General features: G+C 42.5%; 1 protein-coding gene across 1 annotated transcript in view; it reads left to right on the forward strand.

The window, feature by feature from the left end:
- Positions 1 to 22,283, forward strand: part of LOC139389718 (cell surface hyaluronidase-like) — a 78,082-nt gene that overhangs the window by 25,409 nt on the left and 30,390 nt on the right. The window contains exons 8-15 of the mRNA XM_071136625.1: positions 2,547 to 2,756; positions 7,780 to 7,985; positions 9,077 to 9,146; positions 10,696 to 10,824; positions 12,300 to 12,388; positions 18,416 to 18,547; positions 18,939 to 18,974; positions 19,109 to 19,264. Coding sequence (XP_070992726.1) covers positions 2,547 to 2,756; positions 7,780 to 7,985; positions 9,077 to 9,146; positions 10,696 to 10,824; positions 12,300 to 12,388; positions 18,416 to 18,547; positions 18,939 to 18,974; positions 19,109 to 19,264 — 1,028 coding nt within the window. The remainder of the gene's footprint in view (positions 1 to 2,546; positions 2,757 to 7,779; positions 7,986 to 9,076; positions 9,147 to 10,695; positions 10,825 to 12,299; positions 12,389 to 18,415; positions 18,548 to 18,938; positions 18,975 to 19,108; positions 19,265 to 22,283) is intronic.

Consider the following 22,283-nt stretch of genomic DNA (forward strand, 5'->3'; position numbering starts at 1 on the left):
CTCCAATACCTTGACTTTGTTGTCCTTAAGCCATTTTGCCACAACTTTGGAAGTATGCTTGGGGTCATTGTCCATTTGGAAGACCCATTTGCGACCAAGATTTAACTTCCTGACTGATGTCTTCAGATGTTGCTTCAATATATCCACATAATTTTCCTTCCTCATGTTACCATCTATTTTGTGAAGTGCACCAGTCCTTCCTGCAGCAAAGCACCCCCACAACATGATGCTGCCATCCTCCTGCTTGACGGTTGGGATGGTGTTCTTCAGCTTGCAAGCATCCCCCTTTTTCCTCCAAACATAACAATGGTCAATATGGCTAAACAGTTCTATTTTTGTTTTATCAGACCAGAGGACATTTCTCCAAAAGTACTATCAAAAGTACAATCTTTGTCCCCATGCACGGTTGCAAACCGTAGTCTGTTTTTTTTATGGTGGTTTTGGAGCAGTGGCTTCTTCCTTGCTGAGTGGCCTTTCAGGTTATGTCGATATAGGACTCGTTTTACTGTGGATATAGACACTTTTGTACCTGTTTCCTCCAGCATCTTCACAAGGTCCTTTGCTGTTGTTCCGGGATTGATTAGCACTTTTCGCACCAAAGTACGTTCATCTCTAGGAGACAGAACACGCCTTTCTGAGGTCTTGGCCGATTTCTTTTGATTTTCCCATGATGTCAAGCAAAAAGGCACCGAGTTTGGAGGTAGGCATTGAAATACATCCACAGGTATTCCTCCAATTGACTCAAATGACGTCATTTAGCCTATCAGAAGCTTCTAAAGCCATGACATAATTTTCTGGAATTTTCCAAGCTGTTTAAAGGCACAGTCAACTTAGTGTATGTAAACTTCTGACCCACTAGAATTGTGATACAGTGAGTTATAAGTGAAATAATCTGTCTGTAAAAAATTGTTTTGAAAAATGACTTGTGTCATGCACAAAGTAGATGTCCTAACTGACTTCCAAAACTATAGTTTGTTAACAATACATTTGTGGAGTGGTTGAAAAAACTGTTTTAATGACTCCAAACTAAGTGTATGTAAACTTCTGACTTCAACTGTAATAACATGCATGTTTTTCCATTCTTCAACAGATGTCAATTGTAACTGTAAAATATAGCAATCAATAGATCAATACTATCATAATAGTACCAGTCAAAGGTTTGGACACACCTACTCATTCCATTTTTTTTATTTTTTTATTTTTTACTATTTTCTAAATTGAGGTAGTCACCTGGAATCCATTTCAATTAACAGGTATGCCTTGTTAAATAGTGGAATTTATTTCCTTACTGCGTTTGAGCCAATCAATTGTGTTGTGACAAGGTAGGGGTGGTATACAGAAGATAGCCCTGTTTGGTAAAAGTCCATATTATGGCGAGAACAGCTCTAATAAGTAAAGAGAAACGACAGTCCATAATTACTTTAAGACATGAAGGTCAGTCAATCCGGAACATTTCAAGAACTTTGAAAGTTTCTTCAAGTGCAGTCGCAAAAACCATCAAGTGCTATGATGAAACTGGCTCTCATGAGGACCGCCACAGACATTGAAGAGCCAGAGTTACCTCTGCTGCAGAGGATAAGTTAATTAGAGTTACCAGCCTCAGAAATTGCAGTCCAAATAAATGCTTCACAGAGTTCAAGTAACATACACATATCAACATCAACTGTTCAGAGGAGACTGCGTGAATCAGGCCTTCATGGTCGAATTGCTGCAAAGAAAACACTACTAAAGGACACCAATAAGAAGAGACTTGATTGGGCTAAGAAACACGAGCAATGGACAATTGACCAGTGAAAATCTTAAATGTCCAAATTTGTGAGATTTTTGGTTCCAACAGCCGTGTCTTTGTGAGATGCTGAGTAGGTGAATGGATGATCTCTGGATATGTGGTTCCCACTGTGAAGCATGGAGGAGGAGGTGTGATGGTGTGGGGGTGCTTTGCTGGTGACACTGTCAGTGATTCATTTAGAATTCAAGGCACACTTAACCAGCATGGCTACCACAGCATTCTGTGGTCATACCCCTTCCCATCTGGTTTGCGCTTAGTGGGACTATCATTTGTTTTTCAACAGGACCCAAAACACACCTCCAAGCTTTTTATGGGCTATTTGACCAAGGAGAGTGATGGAGTGCTGCATCAGATGACCTGGCCTCCACAATCACCCGACCTCAACCCAATTGAGATGGTTAGGAATGAGTTGGACCACAGAGTAAAGGAAAAGCAGCCAACAAGTGCTCAGCATGTGTGGGAACTCCTTCAAGACTGTTGGAAAAGCATTCCAGGTTAAGCTGTTTGAGAAAATGCCAAGAGTGTGAAAAGGGTGGCTACTTTGAAGAATATAAAATATAAAAATATACTTATTTAGTTCCATATGTGGCATTTCATAGTTTTGATGTCTTCTATTATTCTACAATTTTGAAAATAGTATATATAAGAAAAACCCTTGAATTGGTAGGTGTGTCCAAACTTGTGTGTGTGTAAACATAATATGATACACAGAGAAATGTACTCTTCACGCTCTCTCCTCTATCCCATTTCTTCTCAGATATTTGGGAATTTTACCTCGGTGCACCTGTCCCACGTGGAGTTGAGGAACATGGGGCAGCAGAAGAAGGGCCGCTACCCAGTCCACTTCCACCGCTGTGGGGACGTGGACCGACGAGGGGGCTACCGGGAACCAACCTACGTGGACGGCCTATCCATCCACCACTCCTTCTCCCGCTGCATTACCATCCACGCCACCAACGGCCTGCTGGTCAGTGTGTGTGCACACTACTGTTCAAAAGTTTGGGGTCACTTAGAAATGTCCTTGTTTTTTAAATAAAAGCACTTTTTTTTTGGTCAATTTTACAATGGCATCAAATTGATCAGAAATACAGTGTAGACATGGTTAATGTTGTGAATGACTATTGTAGCTGGAATCGGCACATTTTTAATGGGATATCTACGTTTATCAGCAACCATCACTCTTGTGTTCCAATTGCACATTGTGTTAGCTAATCGAAGTTCATCATTTTAAAAAGGCTAATTGATCATTATAAAACCCTTTTGCAATTATGTTAGCACAGCTGAAAACTGTTGTGCTGATTAAAGAAGCAATACAACTGGCCTTCTTTGGACTAGTTGAGTATCTGGAGCATCAGCATTTGTGGGTTCGATTACACGCTCAAAATGGCCAGAAACAAATAACTCAAACTGGCTAATAAAAATAAAATATTAAGATGGGCAAAAGAACACAGACGCTAAACAGAGGAACTCTGCCTAGAAGGTCAACATCCCGGAGTCGCCTCTTCACTGTTGACGTTGAGACTGGTGTTTTGCGGGTACTATTTAATGAAGAAGAAGCCCAGTTTTATTGCTTCTTTAATAAGCACAGCAGTTTTCAGCTAATCGCAAAATGGATTTCTAATGATCAATTAGCCTTTTAAAATGATAAAATTAGCTAACACAATGTGCCATTGGAACACAGGAGTGATGGTTGCTGATAATGGTCCTCTGTACTCCTATGTAGATATTCCATAAAAAATCTGCAGTTTCCAGCTACGATAGACATTTATAACATTAACCATGTCTTCACTGTATTTCTGATCAATTTGATGTTATTTTAATGGACAAAAAATGTGCTTTTCTTTTAAAAACAAGGGTTTTTCTAAGGGACCCCAAACTTTTGAACGGTAGTGTATTATAATAATAATAAAAATAATAATACATAGGATTTTTATAGTACTTTCCTAAAATCCGAAGACTGTGTGTGTTTTAGGGATGGGCACGGTTATTTGAATATCCGAACGGACGTTAGTATGCAATTAGAGTATTCATTGTTTTTAATAGCCTAGGCCTAGTTTTATGACTTTTTTTATGAGTGCACCCCATAAAGACACACCGGTAGCCTACACACGTTTCACATGTGAAGCTTGTTATGTCGGTCAATCAAAATGGCGCTACATTGAGGCTCCATGTGTAACAAGTAAAGTGGGAGATTACTAATCAATGCAGAGCTGAATTAAAATGACGGTATTAAATTGACTAAATGAGGAATAGGCTACAATGGTCAACCAACAAGGTAGGCTGTTTCATATGAATGGAGTTGTTTTAGACAAGGACTGGTAGCGCAGCAAAATAGCCTCAATTAGCATTTCTACTTCAGCCAGCTAACTTAGCTGGCACAGCTCTCCCGCTGTGCCTCTCTGTCTCTCCCCCTCTGTGTGTGTCTCTCTCTGTCTCTGTCTTTCCCTCTGTCTGTCTCTCTCGGTCTCTATCTTTCTCTGTCTCTATCTTTCTCTTTCTCTGTCTCTGTCTGTGTGTCTCTTCTCTCTTTCTGGCTTTCACTCCTCTCGTGTTTGTCTGTGCCACTCACACACACATACACATACTTTTTTCACATAGGATTTATCTTGCCTGTAAAACATTGTGGGCAATGTTTATATGACCCCCTTACAAGCAGGCCCATTTTACCACATTCTTTACCACATTCCTGCATATGCCTTTTATCCCTTCCGTGCAGTGATGTGCAGATGTGGTTGGTCTTCTATTTGAATTAGTCCATTGAATTTAAACCTTCAAAAATGAATCTATTATTAATTAGTTTAGGCAGGTCCTAAGAAACACATTTTATTATATTTTCAAATGAACATAATAGCTTGTTTTTGAGTTTAATTAGGTCTATGTCACAGGTCTGTGCAGCCTGCAGCATCCAAATGAAATCAATAGTTTGGTCTTGTCAAAATAACAATGTTCCCTCCAATTTTTTGGGGGCACTGAGCAAATGTTAAGTCTTGTGAGTGGAAACTTGAACGGTGTGAGAATTTTGTGCAACTTCCGGGGAGCGTTTACAGTGGACACTGAGGCTGTACCCTTACAATTTTAGACAGTAGCCAATAGGATATTGTGGCTATTTGAGCATAATGGAGGCCTACCAACAAAACCAATGGAGCGAATCCCAGAACATTTCCACAGAGAAATAGCTTTTGATATCTATGATATAGCCTACATGTGGTGTTCAATGCAGGCCTACATTGCATGAAGGGCTTGATATTAATTGATAATGTTTTACTTGATCTGTAACACCATGGGCCAAATAGGTGACTGTAAATTGTATTGTGTTGTATGATGCATTAAGCCACTTTATATACAAATTTAAAAAGTAATTATTATTACCATACTGGGAATTAGACAATGGGAACTACCCCTCTGCATATTTGCTTATTTGCATAATTCAAGCCTGTCTCAAAATACAACACTACCCCTTTAAGTCTTTTTACCTTTCTGGCTGTTCGAAGACAGTTTGAAATGTCGCCTACATGTTTTGTCCTCTTGTAGGAAGCAGCATCTCCCAATTTGCTAACCTATATCTATCTATAACTGGGCAAATAACTCACTAACTCGCATTGCTCGGGTGAAAGACCGCTCATGCCCCCCCCCCCCCAATAGAATTCTACTTAATTTCACTCTGGCTCTGCCTACAACAAAATCACAGACTCCTTCTTGAAAAGTTAGATTTGGTTTGTTGCATTGAAAAGGGGCTGATATAATGTTGATTCGATCACAGAAAAAACGTTAATATATATACAGTGGTGAGAACAAGTATTTGACACACTGCCGATTTTGCAGGTTTTCCTACTTACAAAGCATGTAGAGGTCCGTACTTTTTATAATAGGTACACTTCAACTGCGAGAGATGGAATCTAAAAAAATCCAGAAAATCACATTGTATGATTTTTAAGTAATTTATTTGCATTTTATTGCGTGACATAAGTATTTGATACATCAGAAATGCAGAACTTAATATTCGGTACAGAAACCTGTTTGAAATTACAGAGATCATACGTTTCCTGTAGTTCTTGACCAGGTCTGCACACACTGCAGCAGGGATTTTGGCCCACTCCTCCATACAGACCTTCTCCAGATCCTTCAGGTTTCGGGGCTGTCGCTGGGCAATACGGACTTTCAGCTCCCTCCAAAGATTTTCTATTGGGTTCAGGTCTGGAGACTGGCTAGGCCACTCCAGGACCTTGAGATGCTTCTTACGGAGCCACTCCTTAGTTGCCCTGGCTGTGTGTTTCGGGTCGTTGTCATGCTGGAAGACCCAGCCACGACCCATCTTCAATGCTCTTACTGAGGGAAGGAGGTTGTTGGCCAAGATCTCGCGATACATGGCCCCATCCATCCTCCCCTCAATACGGTGCAGTCGTCCTGTCCCCTTTGCAGAAAAGCATCCAAAAAGAATGAGGTTTTCACCTCCATGCTTCACGGTTGGGATGGTGTTCTTGGGGTTGTACTCATCCTTCTTCTTCCTCCAAACACGGCGAGTGAAGTTTCGACCACAAAGCCCTATTTTTGTCTCATCAGACCACATGACCTTCTCCCATTCCTCCTCTGGATCATCCAGATGGATATTTGCAAACTTCAGACGGGCCTGGACATGTGCTGGCTTGAGCAGGGGGACCTTGCGTGCGCTGCAGGATTTTAATCCATGACGGCGTAGTGTTACTAATGGTTTTCTTTGAGACTGTGGTCCCAGCTCTCTTCAGGTCATTGACCAGGTCCTGCCGTGTAGTTCTGGGCTGATCCCTCACCCCTCATGATCATTGATGCCCTACGAGGTGAGATCTTGTATGGAGCCCCACACCGAGGGTGATTGACCGTCATCTTGAACTTCTTCCATTTTCTAATATTTGCGCCAACAGTTGAATTATTTTATTGATCTCATAATGTTTCTTAGGACCTGCCTTTTGTAATGGTATATATTCAATGGATTGAATTAAAATAGATGTCGACCCACGTCTACTCTCACTTCTAAACTTGCCGGCATGTATATAGGAGATATAAAAGGCTCATCTCGACAAGGACATGGTAAAAATGGGACTGTAAGCCTCCCGAGTGCATCACAAAGCTTGCTGTGCTACTAGAGATCCTGGTTCGAGTCCAGGCTATGTCACAGCCGCCCGCGACTGGGAGACCCATGGGGCGGTGCACAATTGGCCCAGTGTCGTCCGAGTTAGGGAACAGTTTGGCCGGCAGGGATGTTCTTGTCCCATCGTGCACTAGCGACCACTGTGGCGGGCCGGACGCAATGCATCCTGACACGGTCGCCAGGTGTGCGGTGTTTCCTCCAACACATTGGTGCGGTTGGCTTCCGGGTTAAGGGCCGTTGTGTCAAGAAGCAGTGCGGCTTGGCTGAATTGTGTTTCGGAGGAAACACGGCTCTCGACCTTCGTCTCTCCCGATACGTACGGAAGGTGCAGCGATGGGACAAGACTGTAACTACCAATTGGATACCACGAAATTGGGGAGGAAATGTATATGTTTTAAATGAATTGGACTACATGAATTGGGATTTAAACATGAGCAGGTTTCTTTTTACTGGCATCGTACCAGTAAAGGGTATATGAAAGTAAAGGGTATATGAAAGTAAAGGGTATATGAAAGTAAAGGGTATATGAAAGTAAAGGGTATATGAAAAGGATAATAGACTGTCACACACCGGCTCCTGCAGTCCAGATATCTGAAAAAAAATGTAATGAATTTATTTGAATAGCGAAAACAATTCAAATGCCCATATTCTGTGTGTGTGTGTGTGTGTGTGTGTGTGTGTGTGTGACAGAGAACTTGAGGACCATGTGATGCTGGTCTTTAAACAAATTAATCTAAAATGCGTTAATGAAGTGAATCGACCAACATTAAGCTCCAAGCTGGCCGGCAGGGATGTTCTGCTCTGCTCCAGTAAGCGTTTCCTCTTTACTCCCATCTCTGTGTAACCTTTCCCAAACATTTCCCAGGTGAAGGACACTGTAGGCTATGACACCCTGGGTCACTGTTTCTTCCTGGAGGACGGGATAGAGCAGCGGAACACGTTCTTCCACAACCTGGGTTTGGTGACCCGACCGGGAACGCTCCTGCCCACCGATCGCAATGAGACCATGTGCACCAGCATCCGAGACAAAGTGTACAAGAACTACACCCCTTCACCGAGCATGGAGTGCAAGTAAGACACAGAAGAGACTTGTCTGGCCACGGATAGAGAGAGTGAACAAGTGACAGAGGGGAATAATAGAGGAACGGAAAGCAAGTGAAGAGGCAGACATTTGAAAAGATAATGGCTCAAAATGAAAGAGTTATAAAGTGGAGGTAAACACCGAGTAGACTGACCAGGTGAACGTTATAAGCCCTTATGGATGTTACCTGTTAAATCCATTTCAACCAGTGTAGATGCATGGGAGGAGACCTGTTAAAAAATGTTTTTTTTTAAGCCTTGAGACAATTGAGACATGGACTGTGTGTGTGTGTGCCATTCAGAGGGTGAATGGGGAAAGACAAAATAAGTGCCTTTCAACGGGGTATGGTGCCAGGCACACTGGTTTTGAGTGTGTCAAGAACTGCAACACTGGTAGGGTTTTCACCATCAACCGTTTTCTGTGTATATCAAGAATTATCCACCACCTAAAGGACATCCAGCCAACTTGACACAACTGTGGGAAGCATTTGAGTCAACATGGGCCAGCATCCCTGTGGAGCACTTTCGACACCTTGTAGAGTGAATTGAGGCTCTTCTGAGGTCAAAAGGGGGTGCAACTCAATATTCGGAAGGTGTTCCTAATGTTTTGTACACTCGTATGTGTGAGCGTGCGTGCGTAATGAGTTAGATGAAGTGTATGTGTGGCTTTATTGGACAGGCCTACCGTGAGAGAAGACGGAGGGATCATGTCCTCTGTGTGAGAGTGATAGGGCTGTAGTAGTCTTGTCCCTGCAATAAGAACCACCCCGCTGCATGGGATGTGTTTCTGGGGGAGGTTGAAAAGGAGGTCCGTTTGGGGAGCAGCAGGCGCTGTATTTGGAGGAGTGTGTATGCCCGCGTGTGAGTTGGCAGACCTGTCCCCGTACAAGATTTATGTGGGAGAGGTGGATTATTCCATGGATAACAGGAGTCAGGGTTCTGTTTCTGCTTCATATTAAATTCATATATCCTGATACTAACAATCACTCACGCCTGGAGACATCTTCTTTAATGCCCCACCTCCTCCCTGTGTGTGTGTGTGTGTGTGTGTGTGTGTCTTGGTGTGCTTGCGTTTGTTCTAGGGCAGTGTCTACGTTTTGGATCGCCAACCCCAATAATAACCTCATAAGCAACGCTGCTGCTGGCTCCCAGGTAAGACTATAATGATGTACGCCAACCCACCAAAGCAACCACTGTTTAATGAATGAATAGCAATTTGCAGGGGACTGATGATGTTTATCTGGTACGGTTGTATTGCTCATCTCAGACATCAGTCATTATCATTTTGATCTAATGGATGATCAGTCCTTGTATCTGTAGCTCCGTCTATGAATTCTAGCGGTTATGTATCTCTAGGCCATCGCTCAGCCGTTTATGGCATTTCGGTGTTTTTTAAATGTTTTATTACGAACTGCAGCTTTACGGTTTAGCAACTCATTCGGATATAAAACTGTGGCTTACCGGTTCATCTCATGTGATCTGGGGAGATATTGTCTTCCTACTCTTACATCAACAGCAATAAATTATGACTTGAACTGGGGGGGTAAAGTTGAACATCGTTACCCTACTCAGGCACAATTGTGTCAATGTGTAAGCGCAGTACTCAATGACAGTCTTAGTGCTCAAGGATCATTATTTTTTCTTCACCTCATTGTCAAAGCCACATTATTGTCCCCCACAATGAAATTCAAATGAAATGTTATTTGTCACGTGCCGAATACAACAGTCAGATTATATGCAACGCAGGACACGCTAGATAATATCTAGTAATATCATCAACCATGTGTACTTAACTAGTGATTATGATTGATTGTTTTTTATAAAATAATTTTAATGCTAGCTAGCAACTTACCTTGGCTTACTGCATTCGCGTAACAGGCAGTCTCCTTGTGGAGTGCAACGAGAGAGAGAGGCAGGTCGTTATTGCGTTGGACTAGTTAACTGTAAGGTTGCAAGATTGGATCCCCCGAGCTGACAAGGTGAAAATCTGTCGTTCTGCCCCTGAACGAGGCAGTTAACCCACCGTTCCTAGGCCGTCATTGAAAATAAGAATGTGTTCTTAACTGACTTGCCTATTTAAATAAAGGTATAAAAAAATTAAATGGCAAATCGGCGCCCAAAAATACCGATTTCCGATTGTTATGAAAACTTGAAATCGGCCCTAATTAATCGGCCATTCCGATTAATCGGTCGACCTCTACTCTGTTAGTGCCTTGCGGTCGGAGGCCGAGCAGTTGCCATACCAGGCATGGATGCAACCAATCAGGATGCTCTCGATGGTGCAGCTGTAGTACCTTTTGAGGATCTGAGGACCCATGCCAAATCTTTTCAGTCTCCTGAATGGGAATAGGTTTTGTCGTGCCCTCTTCACGACTGTCTTGGTGTGCTTGGACCGTATTAGTTTGTTGGTGATGTGGACACCAAGGAACTTGAAGCTCTCAACCTGCTCCAGGAGTCACATGTGATATCTCAGACACCAATTGAGGAGTCACGTGATATCTCAGACACCATTGGCCCGATTTTGACACAACTTGGGTGAATGATGCATCTTGCCAAAGACATCTGACATTTACAAAATTACACTGGCTGAAGGAAGGGGGCGCTGCGTCATTCGTAGGGGACGACATGTTTACTGTTGCCTTGTTTTGTCCTTCTCCTTTTTCTCCCTTCTCTGCCACCCCTCCCTCATGTCATCCTAAAGGATGCTGGGATATGGTATGTGTTCCACAGCTCATCCACAGGGGACTCTCATGGGCTGGTTCCAGAGACCCGGGCAGAGCTGACCCCTCTGGGGATCTTCTACAACAACCGTGTGCACTCCAACTTTAAGGTACCACTCACTGGCAGCACAGTGTGAAAGACAAACACACTGCGGTTCTATGTGGTTTAGCTGGTAAAAGCTAAGCAGCGCCAAGTTCTTGGTGTTCAATTCCTGCAGGGATCACATATAGTTGAAGTCGGAAGTTTACATACACCTTAGCCAAATACATTTAAACTCAGTTTTTCACAATTCCTGACATTTAATCCTAGTAAAAATTCCCTGTTTTAGGTCAAACCGTAGTCTGGCTTTTTTATGGCAGTTTTGGAGCAATGCCTTCTGCCTTGCTGAGCTGCCTTTCAGGTTATGTCGTAATAGGACTCGTTTTACTGTGGATATAGATACTTTCGTACCTGTTTCCTCCAGCATTTTCACAAGGTCCTTTGGTGTTGTTCTGGGATTGATTTGCACGTTTTGCACCAAAGTACGTTCATCTCTAGGAGACAGAGCTCCTTCCTGAGTGGTATGACGGCTGCGTGGTCCCATGGTGTTTATACTTGCATACTATTGTTTGTACATATGAACGTGGTACCTTCAAGCATTTGGAAATTGCTCCCAAGGATGAACCAGACTTGTGGAGGTCTACAATTTTATTTTCTGTGGTCTTGGCTGGTATTTTTTGATTTTCCCATGATGTCAACAAAGAGGCACTGAGTTTGAAGGTGGGCCTTGAAATACATCCAACTGGACACCTCTAATTGACTCAAATTATGTCTATTAGCCTATCAGAAGCTTCTAAAGCCAAGACATTTTCTGGAATTTTCCAAGCTGTTTAAAGGCACAGTCAACTTAGTGTATGTAAACTTCTGACCCACTGGAATGGTGATACAGTGAAATAATCTGTCTGTAAACAATTGTTGGTAAAATTACTTGTGTCATGCACAAAGTAGGTGTCTTAACCGACTTGCCAAAACTATAGATTGTTAACAAGAAATTTGTGGAGTTGTTGAAAAACGAGTTTTAATGACTCCAACCTAAGTGTATGTAAACTTCTGACTTCAACTGTACATACTAGTAAGAGCGCTTCCAATTGTGTGATTTCATACAGTTTTCCAGCTCTTACTCAAAGCCACAAAACTTACACGCTCACACACTTACCTCACTCGCCACAGAAGTGTGCACACACAGACATGCACACACTAGCCTTTACAATAGGCCTCTGTTTCTCTGGCTCAATAAATTAGGTCAGGTGAACTGAGAGCCCTTTGTCCACTGACCAGAAGTGCCTGTCTCATAAGGAGTGTGCTTACAGTCTCAAGACTATGCTCCAATTATATACCCCTGGTAATGCTGTCTTGTTGCATTGCATTCACACTTGAATTGCATATACAAACACCCTTAAACCCCAGATATATGAAAATTCACAGAGCTGCTACTGTTATACTCACGTGTAAAACTGACTCCATGGGGGGGGGGCGACAAACAAATGCATTGTGTCTTTAAGTCCGTACTTGTGACAGTGGTTCCCATACCGGTTTGTTACCCAGGCTGGGCTCTTCATTGATAAAGGTGTAAAGATCACCAACGCAAGTGCTGCAGACCCCCGGGAGTACCTATGTCTGGACAACAATGCCAGGTAAGCACAGGTTAAACTACATCATATTTAGATCACACAGCTGAGCAAATTTTACAAACGGGACGAGCTGGTCATTTATTCTCTGTGCTGGCTACACAGACTCGAATTTTGACATGAAAGGATAAACAATTTGGCGTGGTAGAGAGACCATGAAATTCCGCTGGCGCAAAGAGAGTAAATGCATGCATGCGGAATTACACTTATTTGACATAGTGATTTATTAGAGACCTGTTTATTTGTTCAAATGTGAAACTATGCCCAGGTATTACAAGAGACCGGCGCTCCAGGGCTCTAAAGTGTGACAAAATATACTGAACAAAGACATAAACGCAACATGTAAAGTATTGGTCCCATGTTTCATGAGCTGAAATAAAAGATCCCAGAAATGTTATACAAAAATTATATTTTGTGCAAAAATGTGTTTACATCCCTAACCCTAACCCTAACCCTAACCCTAACCCTAACCCTAACCCTAACCCTAACCCTAACCCTAACCCCTAACCCCTAACCCTAATCCACACACTTGACAGGTGTGGCACATCAAGAAGCTGATTTAACTTCTTGGCGCACCCATCCCGTTAGCGGGATCATTTTCGTCAACATCCGCTGAATTGCAGAGCGCCAAATTCAAATTAAATTACAAAAAATATTTAATTTTCATGAAATCACAAGTGCAATATAGTAAAACACAGCTTAGCTTGTTGTTAATCCACCTGGCGTGTCAGATTTAAAAAAAGCTTTTTGGCGAAAGCTATCCAAGCGTTTATGTTAGGACATCTCTCTCAGCAGACAAAACGTTATAAACAGCTAGCAGCAAAGTAGATTGGTCACGAAAGTCAGAAAGCAATAAAATTATTGCTTACCTTTGAGCTTCGGATGTTTGCACTCATGAGACTCCCAGTTACACAATAATGTTCCTTTTGTTCCATAAAGATTATTTTTAAATCCAAAAACCTCCATTTGGTTGGCGCGTTATGTTCAGAAATCCACAGGCTCGAGCGGTCACGACCGGTCAGACGAAAATTCCAAATAGTATCCATAAAGTTTGTAGAAACATGTCAAACGTTTTTTATAATCAATCCTCAGGTTGTTTTTACAATAAATAATCGATAATATTTCAACCCGACCGTAGCTTTTTCAATAGGAGTGAGAGAGAAAATGTCTGCTCCAAGCTGCTCAAGCATGCAAAACTCTGCTGGCACCCAGCCATCCAATGACGCGATGTGATCTTTCTCGCTCCTTTTTCAGAATAAAAGCCTGAAACTATGTCTAAAGACTGTTCACACCATGTGGAAGCCATAGGAAAAGGAATCTGGTTGATATCCCTTTAAATGAAGGGAAGGCATGCAATGGAACAGAGGTTTCAGGAAAAACAGCACTTCCTGGTTGGATTTTCCTCAGGTTTTCGCCTGCAATATCAGTTATGTTATACTCACAAACAATATTTTGACAGTTTTGGAAACTTTAGAGTGTTTTCTATCCTAATCTGACAATTATATGCATATTCTAGATTCTGGGCCTGAGAAATAGGCAGTTTCATTTGGGTACGTTTTTCAAAATACTGCCCCATACACTCAAGAGGTTAAACAACATGATGATTACACAGGTGCACCTTGTTCTGGGGACAATAAAACGCCATTCTGAAATGTGCAATATTGTCACACAACACAATGCCACAGATGTCTCAATTTTGAACGAGCACACAATTGGCATGCTGACTGCAGGAATGTTCAACAGAGCTGTTGCCAGAGAATTGAGTGTTCATTTCTCTACCATAAGGCGCCTCCAACGTCGTTTTATAGAATTTGATTGTATGTTCAACCGGCCTCATAACCGCAGACCATGTGTAACCACGCCAGCCCAGAACCGCCACACCAGGCTTCTTCACTTGCGGGATCATCTGGACCAGCCACCTGGACAGTTGATGAAAACCGGTGGAGTATTTCCATCGGTAAAAAAAGCCCTTTTTGTGGGAAAAAACTCATTCTGATTCACTGGGCCTGGCTCCTCAGTGGGTGGGCCTATATGCAGTCTCAGGCCCACCCATGGTTGTGACCCTGCCCAGCCATGTGACATCCATAGATCAAATGTTATTGGTCACATAACATATTTAGAAGATGTTATTGCAGGTGTAGTGAAATGCTTTTGTTCCTAGCTCCAACAGTGCAGTAATTCCAAAAAAACGATTCACAGCAATACACACATCTAAAAGTAAAATTATGTAATTAAGAAATAGTGGCATTGACTAAAATTCAGTAGAATAGAATATGGCTATTTAACAGGCTGATGGCCTTGAGTTAGAAGCTGTTTTTCAGTCTCTCGGTCCCAGCTTTGATGCATCTGTACGGATCTCACCTTCTGGATGTTAAGTGGGATGAACAGGCCGTGGCTCGTGTGGTTGATGTCCTTGATGATCTTGTTGGCCTTCATGTGACATTGGGTGCTGTAGGTGTCCTGGAGGGCAGGTAGTTTGCCCCCGGTGATGCGTTTGGCAGACCGCACCACCTTCTGGAGAGTCCTGCGGTTGTGGGCAGTGCAGTTGCCGTACCAGGCGTTGATACAACCCGACAGGATGCTCTCAATTGTGCATCTGTAAAGGTTTGTGGGTTTTAGGGGCCAAGCCAAATTTCTACAGACTCCTGAGGTTGAAGAGGCGCTGTTGCGCCTTTTTCACCACACTGTCTGTGTGGGTGGACCATTTCAGATCGTCAGTGATGTGTATGCTGAGGAACCTGAAGCGTTCCACCTTCTCCACTGTGTTCCTGTAGATGTGGATAGGGGCATGCTCCCTCTGCTGTTTCCTGAAGTCCACGATCAGCTCCTTTGTTTTGTTGACGTTGAGTTAGATATTATTTTCCTGGCACCACACACCCAGGGCCCTCACCTCCTCCCTGTAGGCTGTTTTGTCATTGTTGGTAACCAGGCCTACTACTATTGTGTCATCTGCAAACTTGTGGCCACGAAGTCATGGGTGAACAGTACAGAAGGGCGCTGAGCATGCACCCTTGTGGGGCCCCTGTGTTGAGGATCAGATAAGTGGGGATGGCCCGTCAGGAAGTCCAGGACCCAGTTGCACAGTGCGGGGTTCAGACCCATGGCCCCAAGCTTAATGATGAGCTTGGCGGGTACTATGGTGTTGAATGCTGAGCTATAGTCAATTAACAGCATTCTTACATAGCTATTCCTCTTGTCCAGATTTTTGTATTTTTATTTAACCAGGTAGGCTAGTTGAGAACAAGTTCTCATTTGCAACTGCGACCTGGCCAAGATAAAGCATAGAAATTCGACACATACAACAACAGAGTTACACATGGAATAAAAAAAACATACAGTCAATAATACAGTAGAAAAAAGAAAAGTCTATATACAGTGAGTGCAAATGAGGTAAGATAAGGGAGTGAGGGCAATAAATAGGTCATGGTGGCGAAGTAATTACAATATAGCAATTAAACACTGGAATGGTAGATGTGCAAGTAGAGATACTGGGGTGCAAAGGAGCAAGAAAAATAAATAAATACAGTATGGGGATGAGGTAGATAGATGGGCTGTTTACAGATGGGTTATGTACAGGTGCAGTGATCTGTGAGCTGCTCTGACAGCTGGTGCTTAAAGCTAGTGAGGGAGATATGGGTCTCAAGCTTCATTGATTTTTGCAGTTCGTTCCAGTCATTGGCAGCAGAGAACTGGAAGGAAAGGCGACCAAAGTAGGAATTGGCTTTGGGAGTGACCAGTGAGCTATACCTGCTGGAGCGCGTGCTACGAGTGGGTGCTGCTATGGTGACCAGTGAGCTGAGATAAGGCGGGGCTTATCTTAGAGACTTGTAGATAACCTGTAGCCAGTGGGTTTGGCGACGAGTATGAAGCGAGGGCCAACCAACGAGAGCGTACAGGTCGCAGTGGTGGGTAGTAGCTTTGGTGACAAAACGGATGGCACTGTGATAGACTGCATCCAATTTGTTGAGTAGATTGTTGAAGGCTATTTTATAGATGACATATCCGAAGTCGAGGATCGGTAGGATGGTCAATTTTACGAGGGTAAGTTTGGCAGCATGAGTGAAGGATGCTTTGTTGCGATATAGGAAGCCGATTCTAGATTTAATTTTGGATTGGAGATGCTTAATGTGAGTCTGGAAGCAGAGTTTACAGTCTAACCAGACACCTAGGTATTTGTATTTGTCCACGTATTCTAAGTCAGAGCCGTCCATAGTGATCCAGGACAGGCGGGCAGGTGCAGGCAGTGATCGATTGAATAGCATGCATTTAGTTTTACTTGCATTTAACCACTCTCGGATATGTGGGACGGTAGCGTCCCACCTGGCCAACATCCAGTGAAAATGCAGAGCGCCAAATTCAAATAAATTACTATAAAAATTTAACTTTGATGAAGTCACTCATTCAATATACCAAATTAAAGCTACACTTGTTGTCAAACGATGCAAAGAGAGAAAAGCATATTTCAACCCTGCAGGCGCGACACAAAACACAGAAATAAAAATATAATTCATGCCTTACCTTTGACGAGCTTCTTCTTTTGGCACTCCAATATGTCCCAGAAACATCACAAATGGTCCTTTTGTTCAATTCATTCCGTCGATATAAATCCAAAATGTTATGCATGGAACTTTAGATACACTTCTCCGTAATGCAACCGCTGTGTCAGATTTCAAAAAAGCTTTACGGAAAAAGCAAACCATGCAATAATCTGAGTACGGCGCTCAGAGAACAAATACAAATATCCGCCATGTTGGAGTCAGTTGTCAGAAATAACATTATAAATATTCACTTACCTTTGATGATCATCATCAGAATGCACTCCCAGGAATCCCAGTTCCACAATAAATGTTTGATTTGTTCGATAATATCCATCATTTATGTCCACTTTTGTTAGCGCGTTTGGTAAACGAATCAAAACTCATGAAGCGCGTTCACTAGTTGCAGACAAAATGTCAAAAAGTTCTGTTACAGACCGTTGAAACTTGTCAAACGATGTATGGAATCAATCTTTAGGATGTTTTTAACATACATCTTCAATAATATTCCAACCGGAGAATTCCTTTGTCTTCAGAAAAGCAAAGGAACGGGAGATACCTCTCATGTGAAATGCATGTGACCAGCGTGCATTTCAGACCCCCTTCATAGTAGAAGCCTCAAACAAGTTTCTAAAGACGGTTGACATCTAGTGGAAGCCTTAGGAAGTGCAACATGACCAATATCCCACTGTAACTTCAATAGGGGCTGGGTTGAAAATCGACCAACCTCAGATTTCCCACTTCCTGGTTGGATTTTTTCTCAGGTTTTTGCCTGCCATATGAGTTCTGTTATACACAGACATCATTCAAACAATTTTAGAAACTTCAGAGTGTTTTCTATCCAAATATACTGACAATATGCATATCTTAGCTTCTAGGCCTGAGTAGCAGGCAGTTTACTCTGGGCACCTTATTCATCCAAGCTACTCAATACTGCCCCCAAGCCATATGCCATCATCATGATTCTTTGTTAAGCAAAATCTTCTGTGTATAAAATTCTAATGATGACGTTAGCTTGTCTACAAATGGTCTGAGGCAGTCGTTAGATGAATAGCGTCTTTTTTTTGTTAAGATGGATTTGGGAAACCGTTCAGAGATTTCCAATGGTTCCTACAATGATCTTAGCCTTAAAATGCTTTTGGGAAACCAGCCCTGTACTGTACTTGGATAGTCTGTACTGGTCTGTACTGTACTTGGATAGTCTGTACGGTACTTGTACTGTAGCCTGGAGGGTCTGGCAGGTTTTTGTTTACAGAGAAAACAAGGCTCCACAGATAGTTTATACTCTGCAGCAGTCTGTCCAAATACAAGCCTCGGATTCAACAGATGGAAAATAGCTTAGGCCCTCCTCCAAGACCACTGCCCACGCTGTGTGTGTGTCTAGGTGAGTTTGTGTGTGTCGTGTTTGTCTGTGGCTATTTGAAAGAGTGCTGTGTCTCGGAGAGAGATTAAAAGTGTGTGTGTTTCTATACTCATATTACATATGGGTCCATTTCAGGTTCCGTCCACATGAGAATGCAGACCCAAACCGGCCGCGGGTGGCTGCTCTCATCGACACACTCATCGCCTTCAAGAACAATGACCTCGGAGCCTGGATACGTGGCGGTGACATCACCATTCAGAACTCTGGGTGAGTGCTGGGATGTCAACACATTGAGCCCATGATGAATGCACTTACATTCATCATTGTTCATCAATGTCCTGTGCAGTAGTCATATCATGGGTTGTCTCTTAGGTTTGCTGTATGATTGGCACAGAGTTAAGTGTCTCAAATGTTACCCAGGAGTTACTGGGTTGCTTGCATTACAATCAGAGGTTAGCATGCTATGCTAACATGTAAACAAGCGGCCATCTGTGTGTAACCTATCATTGGGCTATGTGTAGCCTATTAGCATGTTGCTAATAGTTCATTTGGTTCCTATTTCTCAGTCCACAAGGCCGTAGATGACAGTGAACCAGTGACTCCTCCATTGCTGGGTTTTCCCCATAATTACTGATGCATTTATTATCTCTGGTTATAGATTTGCAGACAATGGGGTGGGACTCTCCTTTGCGAGGTATGTACCAAGGCTCCTGTGTATGTTTCTACATCTGTGCATCCCCCCCCCCAGACACACACACACACACACACACACACACACACACACACATTTGCTCAAAAACATATCCCCTGCCTGTTGTCTTCCGTTAGTGACGGTAGCTACCCTAAGGATGAGGGCTCCAGTCAGGAGGTGACCCAGTCTCTGTTTGTGGGAGAAAGCCGCAACCGCGGCTCCAACGGAGGCCAGAACAAGTACTGGGGCCAGGGAGGAGCAGATGGCAAGATGAGGACACTACCCAGAAACAGGTGTGTGTGTAATAAAAAACATAGTGTTCAAAAGGGGGTGAACAAGCGTGTTGCTCTTGGAAGGGAAGTACTACTTCCTGTAATAGGATGAATGGTTTTGCTGTGTCACTTCCTGTCTTTCCTGTTAAACAATTTACTAGATCTGTGTAGTAAGCCTTATATGACATAGACTAAAAGGGGGGGGGGGGGGGTGAGATCCTGTGTTAGAAATAGAGGTTGACCGATTAATCGGCATGGCCGATTATAGAGAGAAATAGTTAACGCGTCATAATAACTACAACCTAAAACTTCTTAACTGGGAATATTGAAGTTAGATGTTAAAAGAACCACCAGCTTTCATATGTTCTCATGTTCTGAGCAAGGAACTTAAACGTTAGCTTTTTTACGTGGCACATATTGCACTTTTACTTTCTTCTCCAACACTGTGTTTTTGCGTTATTTAAACCAAACTGAACATGTTTTATTTATTTGAGACTAAGTAGATTTTATTTATGTATTATATTAAGATAAAATAAGTGTTAATTCAGTATTGTTGTAATTGTCATTATTTTATATAAATAAATAAATCGGCCGATTAATCGGTATCAGATTTTTTTGGTCCTCCAATAATTGGTATCGGCGTTGAAAAATCAGAACTGGTCGACCTCTACTTAGAAATCAATCACCAATAAAAGTCTGAGAAAATGTAAGTCAGTCACGGATGACAGTTGCGCAGGAGCACTCAGATCAGGGACAGGGAGCATGCTGTCAGCCACCCAACCACAGTCAGAGAGACGGGCCTCATGGTCGTGTTCATTAAAGGGGCAATATACAGTTGCTACATCAATTTTGGGACTTGAATAATATACAGTGCTTTCAGAAAGTATTCATGCCCCTTGACTTATTCCACATTTTGTTGTGTTACAGCCTGAAATCAAAATGGATTAAAAAAAGTTTCCCATTTCTAAAAACATTTCTTCCCCACGCAATACCTCATAATGACAATGTGAGAACATATACAGTGGGACAAAAAAGTATTTAGTGAGCCACCAATTGTGCAAGTTCTCCCACTTAAAAAGATGAGAGGCCTGTAATTTTCATCATAGGTACACTTCAACTATGACAGACAAAATGAGGGTAAAAAAATCCAGAAAATCACATTGTAGAATTTTTTTATGAATTTATTTGCAAATGATGGTGGAAAATAAGTATTTGGTCACCTACAAACAAGCACGATTTCTGGCTCTCACAGACCTGTAACTTCTTCTTTAAGACGCTCCTCTGTCTACCACTTGTTACCTGTATTAATGGCACCTGTTTGAACTTGTTATCAGTATAAAAGACACCTGTCCACAACCTCAAACAGTCAAACTACAAACTCCACTATGGCCAAGACCAAAGAGCTGTCAAAGGACACCAGAAACAAAATTGTAGACCTGCACCAGGCTGGGAAGACTGAATCTGCAATAGGTAAGCAGCTTGGTTTGAAGAAATCAACTGGGAGCAATTATTAGGAAATGGAAGACATACAAAACCAATGATAATCTCCCTTGATCTGGGGCTCCACGCAAGATCTCACCCCGTGGGGTCAAAATGATCACAAGAACGGTGAGCAAAAATCCCAGAACCACACGGGGGGACCTAGTGAATGACCTGCAGAGAGCTGGGACCAAAGTAACAAAGCCTACCATAAGTAACACACTACGCCGCCAGGGACTCAAATCCTGCAGTGCCAGACGTGTCCCCCTGCTTAAGCCTGAAGTTTGCTTGAGAGCATTTGGATGATCCAGAAGAAGATTGGGAGAATGTCATATGGTCAGATGAAACCAAAATATAACTTTTTGGTAAAAACTCAACTCGTCGTGTTTGGAGGACAAAGAATGCTGAGTTGCAAAGAACACCATACCTACTGTGAAGCATGGCGGTGGAAACATCATGCTTTGGGGCTGTTTTTCTGCAAAGGGACCAGGACGACTGATCCGTGTAAAGGAAAGAATGAATGGGGCCATGAATCGTGAGATTTTGAGTGAAAACCTCCCATCAGCAAGGGCATTGAAGATGAAACGTGGCTGGGTCTTTCAGCATGACAATGATCCCGAACACACCGCCCGGGCAATGAAGGAGTGGCTTCGTAAGAAGCATTTCAAGGTCCTGGAGTGGCCTAGCCAGTCTCCAGATCTCAACCCCATAGAAAATCTTTGGAGGGAGTTGAATGTCCGTGTTACCCAGCAACAACCCCAAAACATCACTGCTCTAGAGGAGATCTGCACGGAGGAATGGGCCAAAATACCAGCAACAGTGTGTGAAAACTTGTGAAGACTTACAGAAAACGTTTGACCTCTGTCATTGCCAACAAAGGGTATATAACAAAGTATTGAGAAACTTTTGTTATTGACCAAATACTTATGTTCCACCATAATTTGCAAATAAATTCATTAAAAATCCTACAATGTGATTTTCTGGATTTTTCTTTCTCATTTTGTCTGTCATAGTAGAACCTATGATGAAAATTACAGGCCTCTCTCATCTTTTTAAGTGGGAGAACTTGCACAATTGGTGGCTGACTAAATACTTTTTTGCACCACTGTATACAGTTGAAGTCGGAAGTTTACATACACTTACAGTGCCTAGCGAAAGTATTCGGCCCCCTTGAACTTTGCGACCTTTTGCCACATTTCAGGCTTCAAACATAAAGATATAAAACTGTATTTTTTTGTGAAGAATCAACAACAAGTGGGACACAATCATGAAGTGGAACGACATTTATTGGATATTTCAAACTTATTTAACAAATCAAAAACTGAAAAATTGGGCGTGCAAAATTATTCAGCCCCCTTAAGTTAATACTTTGTAGCGCCACCTTTTGCTGCGATTACAGCTGTAAGTCGCTTGGGGTATGTCTCTATCAGTTTTGCACATCGAGAGACTGAATTTTTTTCCCATTCCTCCTTGCAAAACATCTCGAGCTCAGTGAGGTTGGATTTAGAGCATTTGTGAACAGCAGTTTTCAGTTCTTTCCACAGATTCTCGATTGGATTCA

Source organism: Oncorhynchus clarkii, chromosome 30 (assembly GCF_045791955.1).
Source record: "Oncorhynchus clarkii lewisi isolate Uvic-CL-2024 chromosome 30, UVic_Ocla_1.0, whole genome shotgun sequence".
Taxonomy (NCBI): Eukaryota; Metazoa; Chordata; class Actinopteri; order Salmoniformes; family Salmonidae; genus Oncorhynchus; species Oncorhynchus clarkii.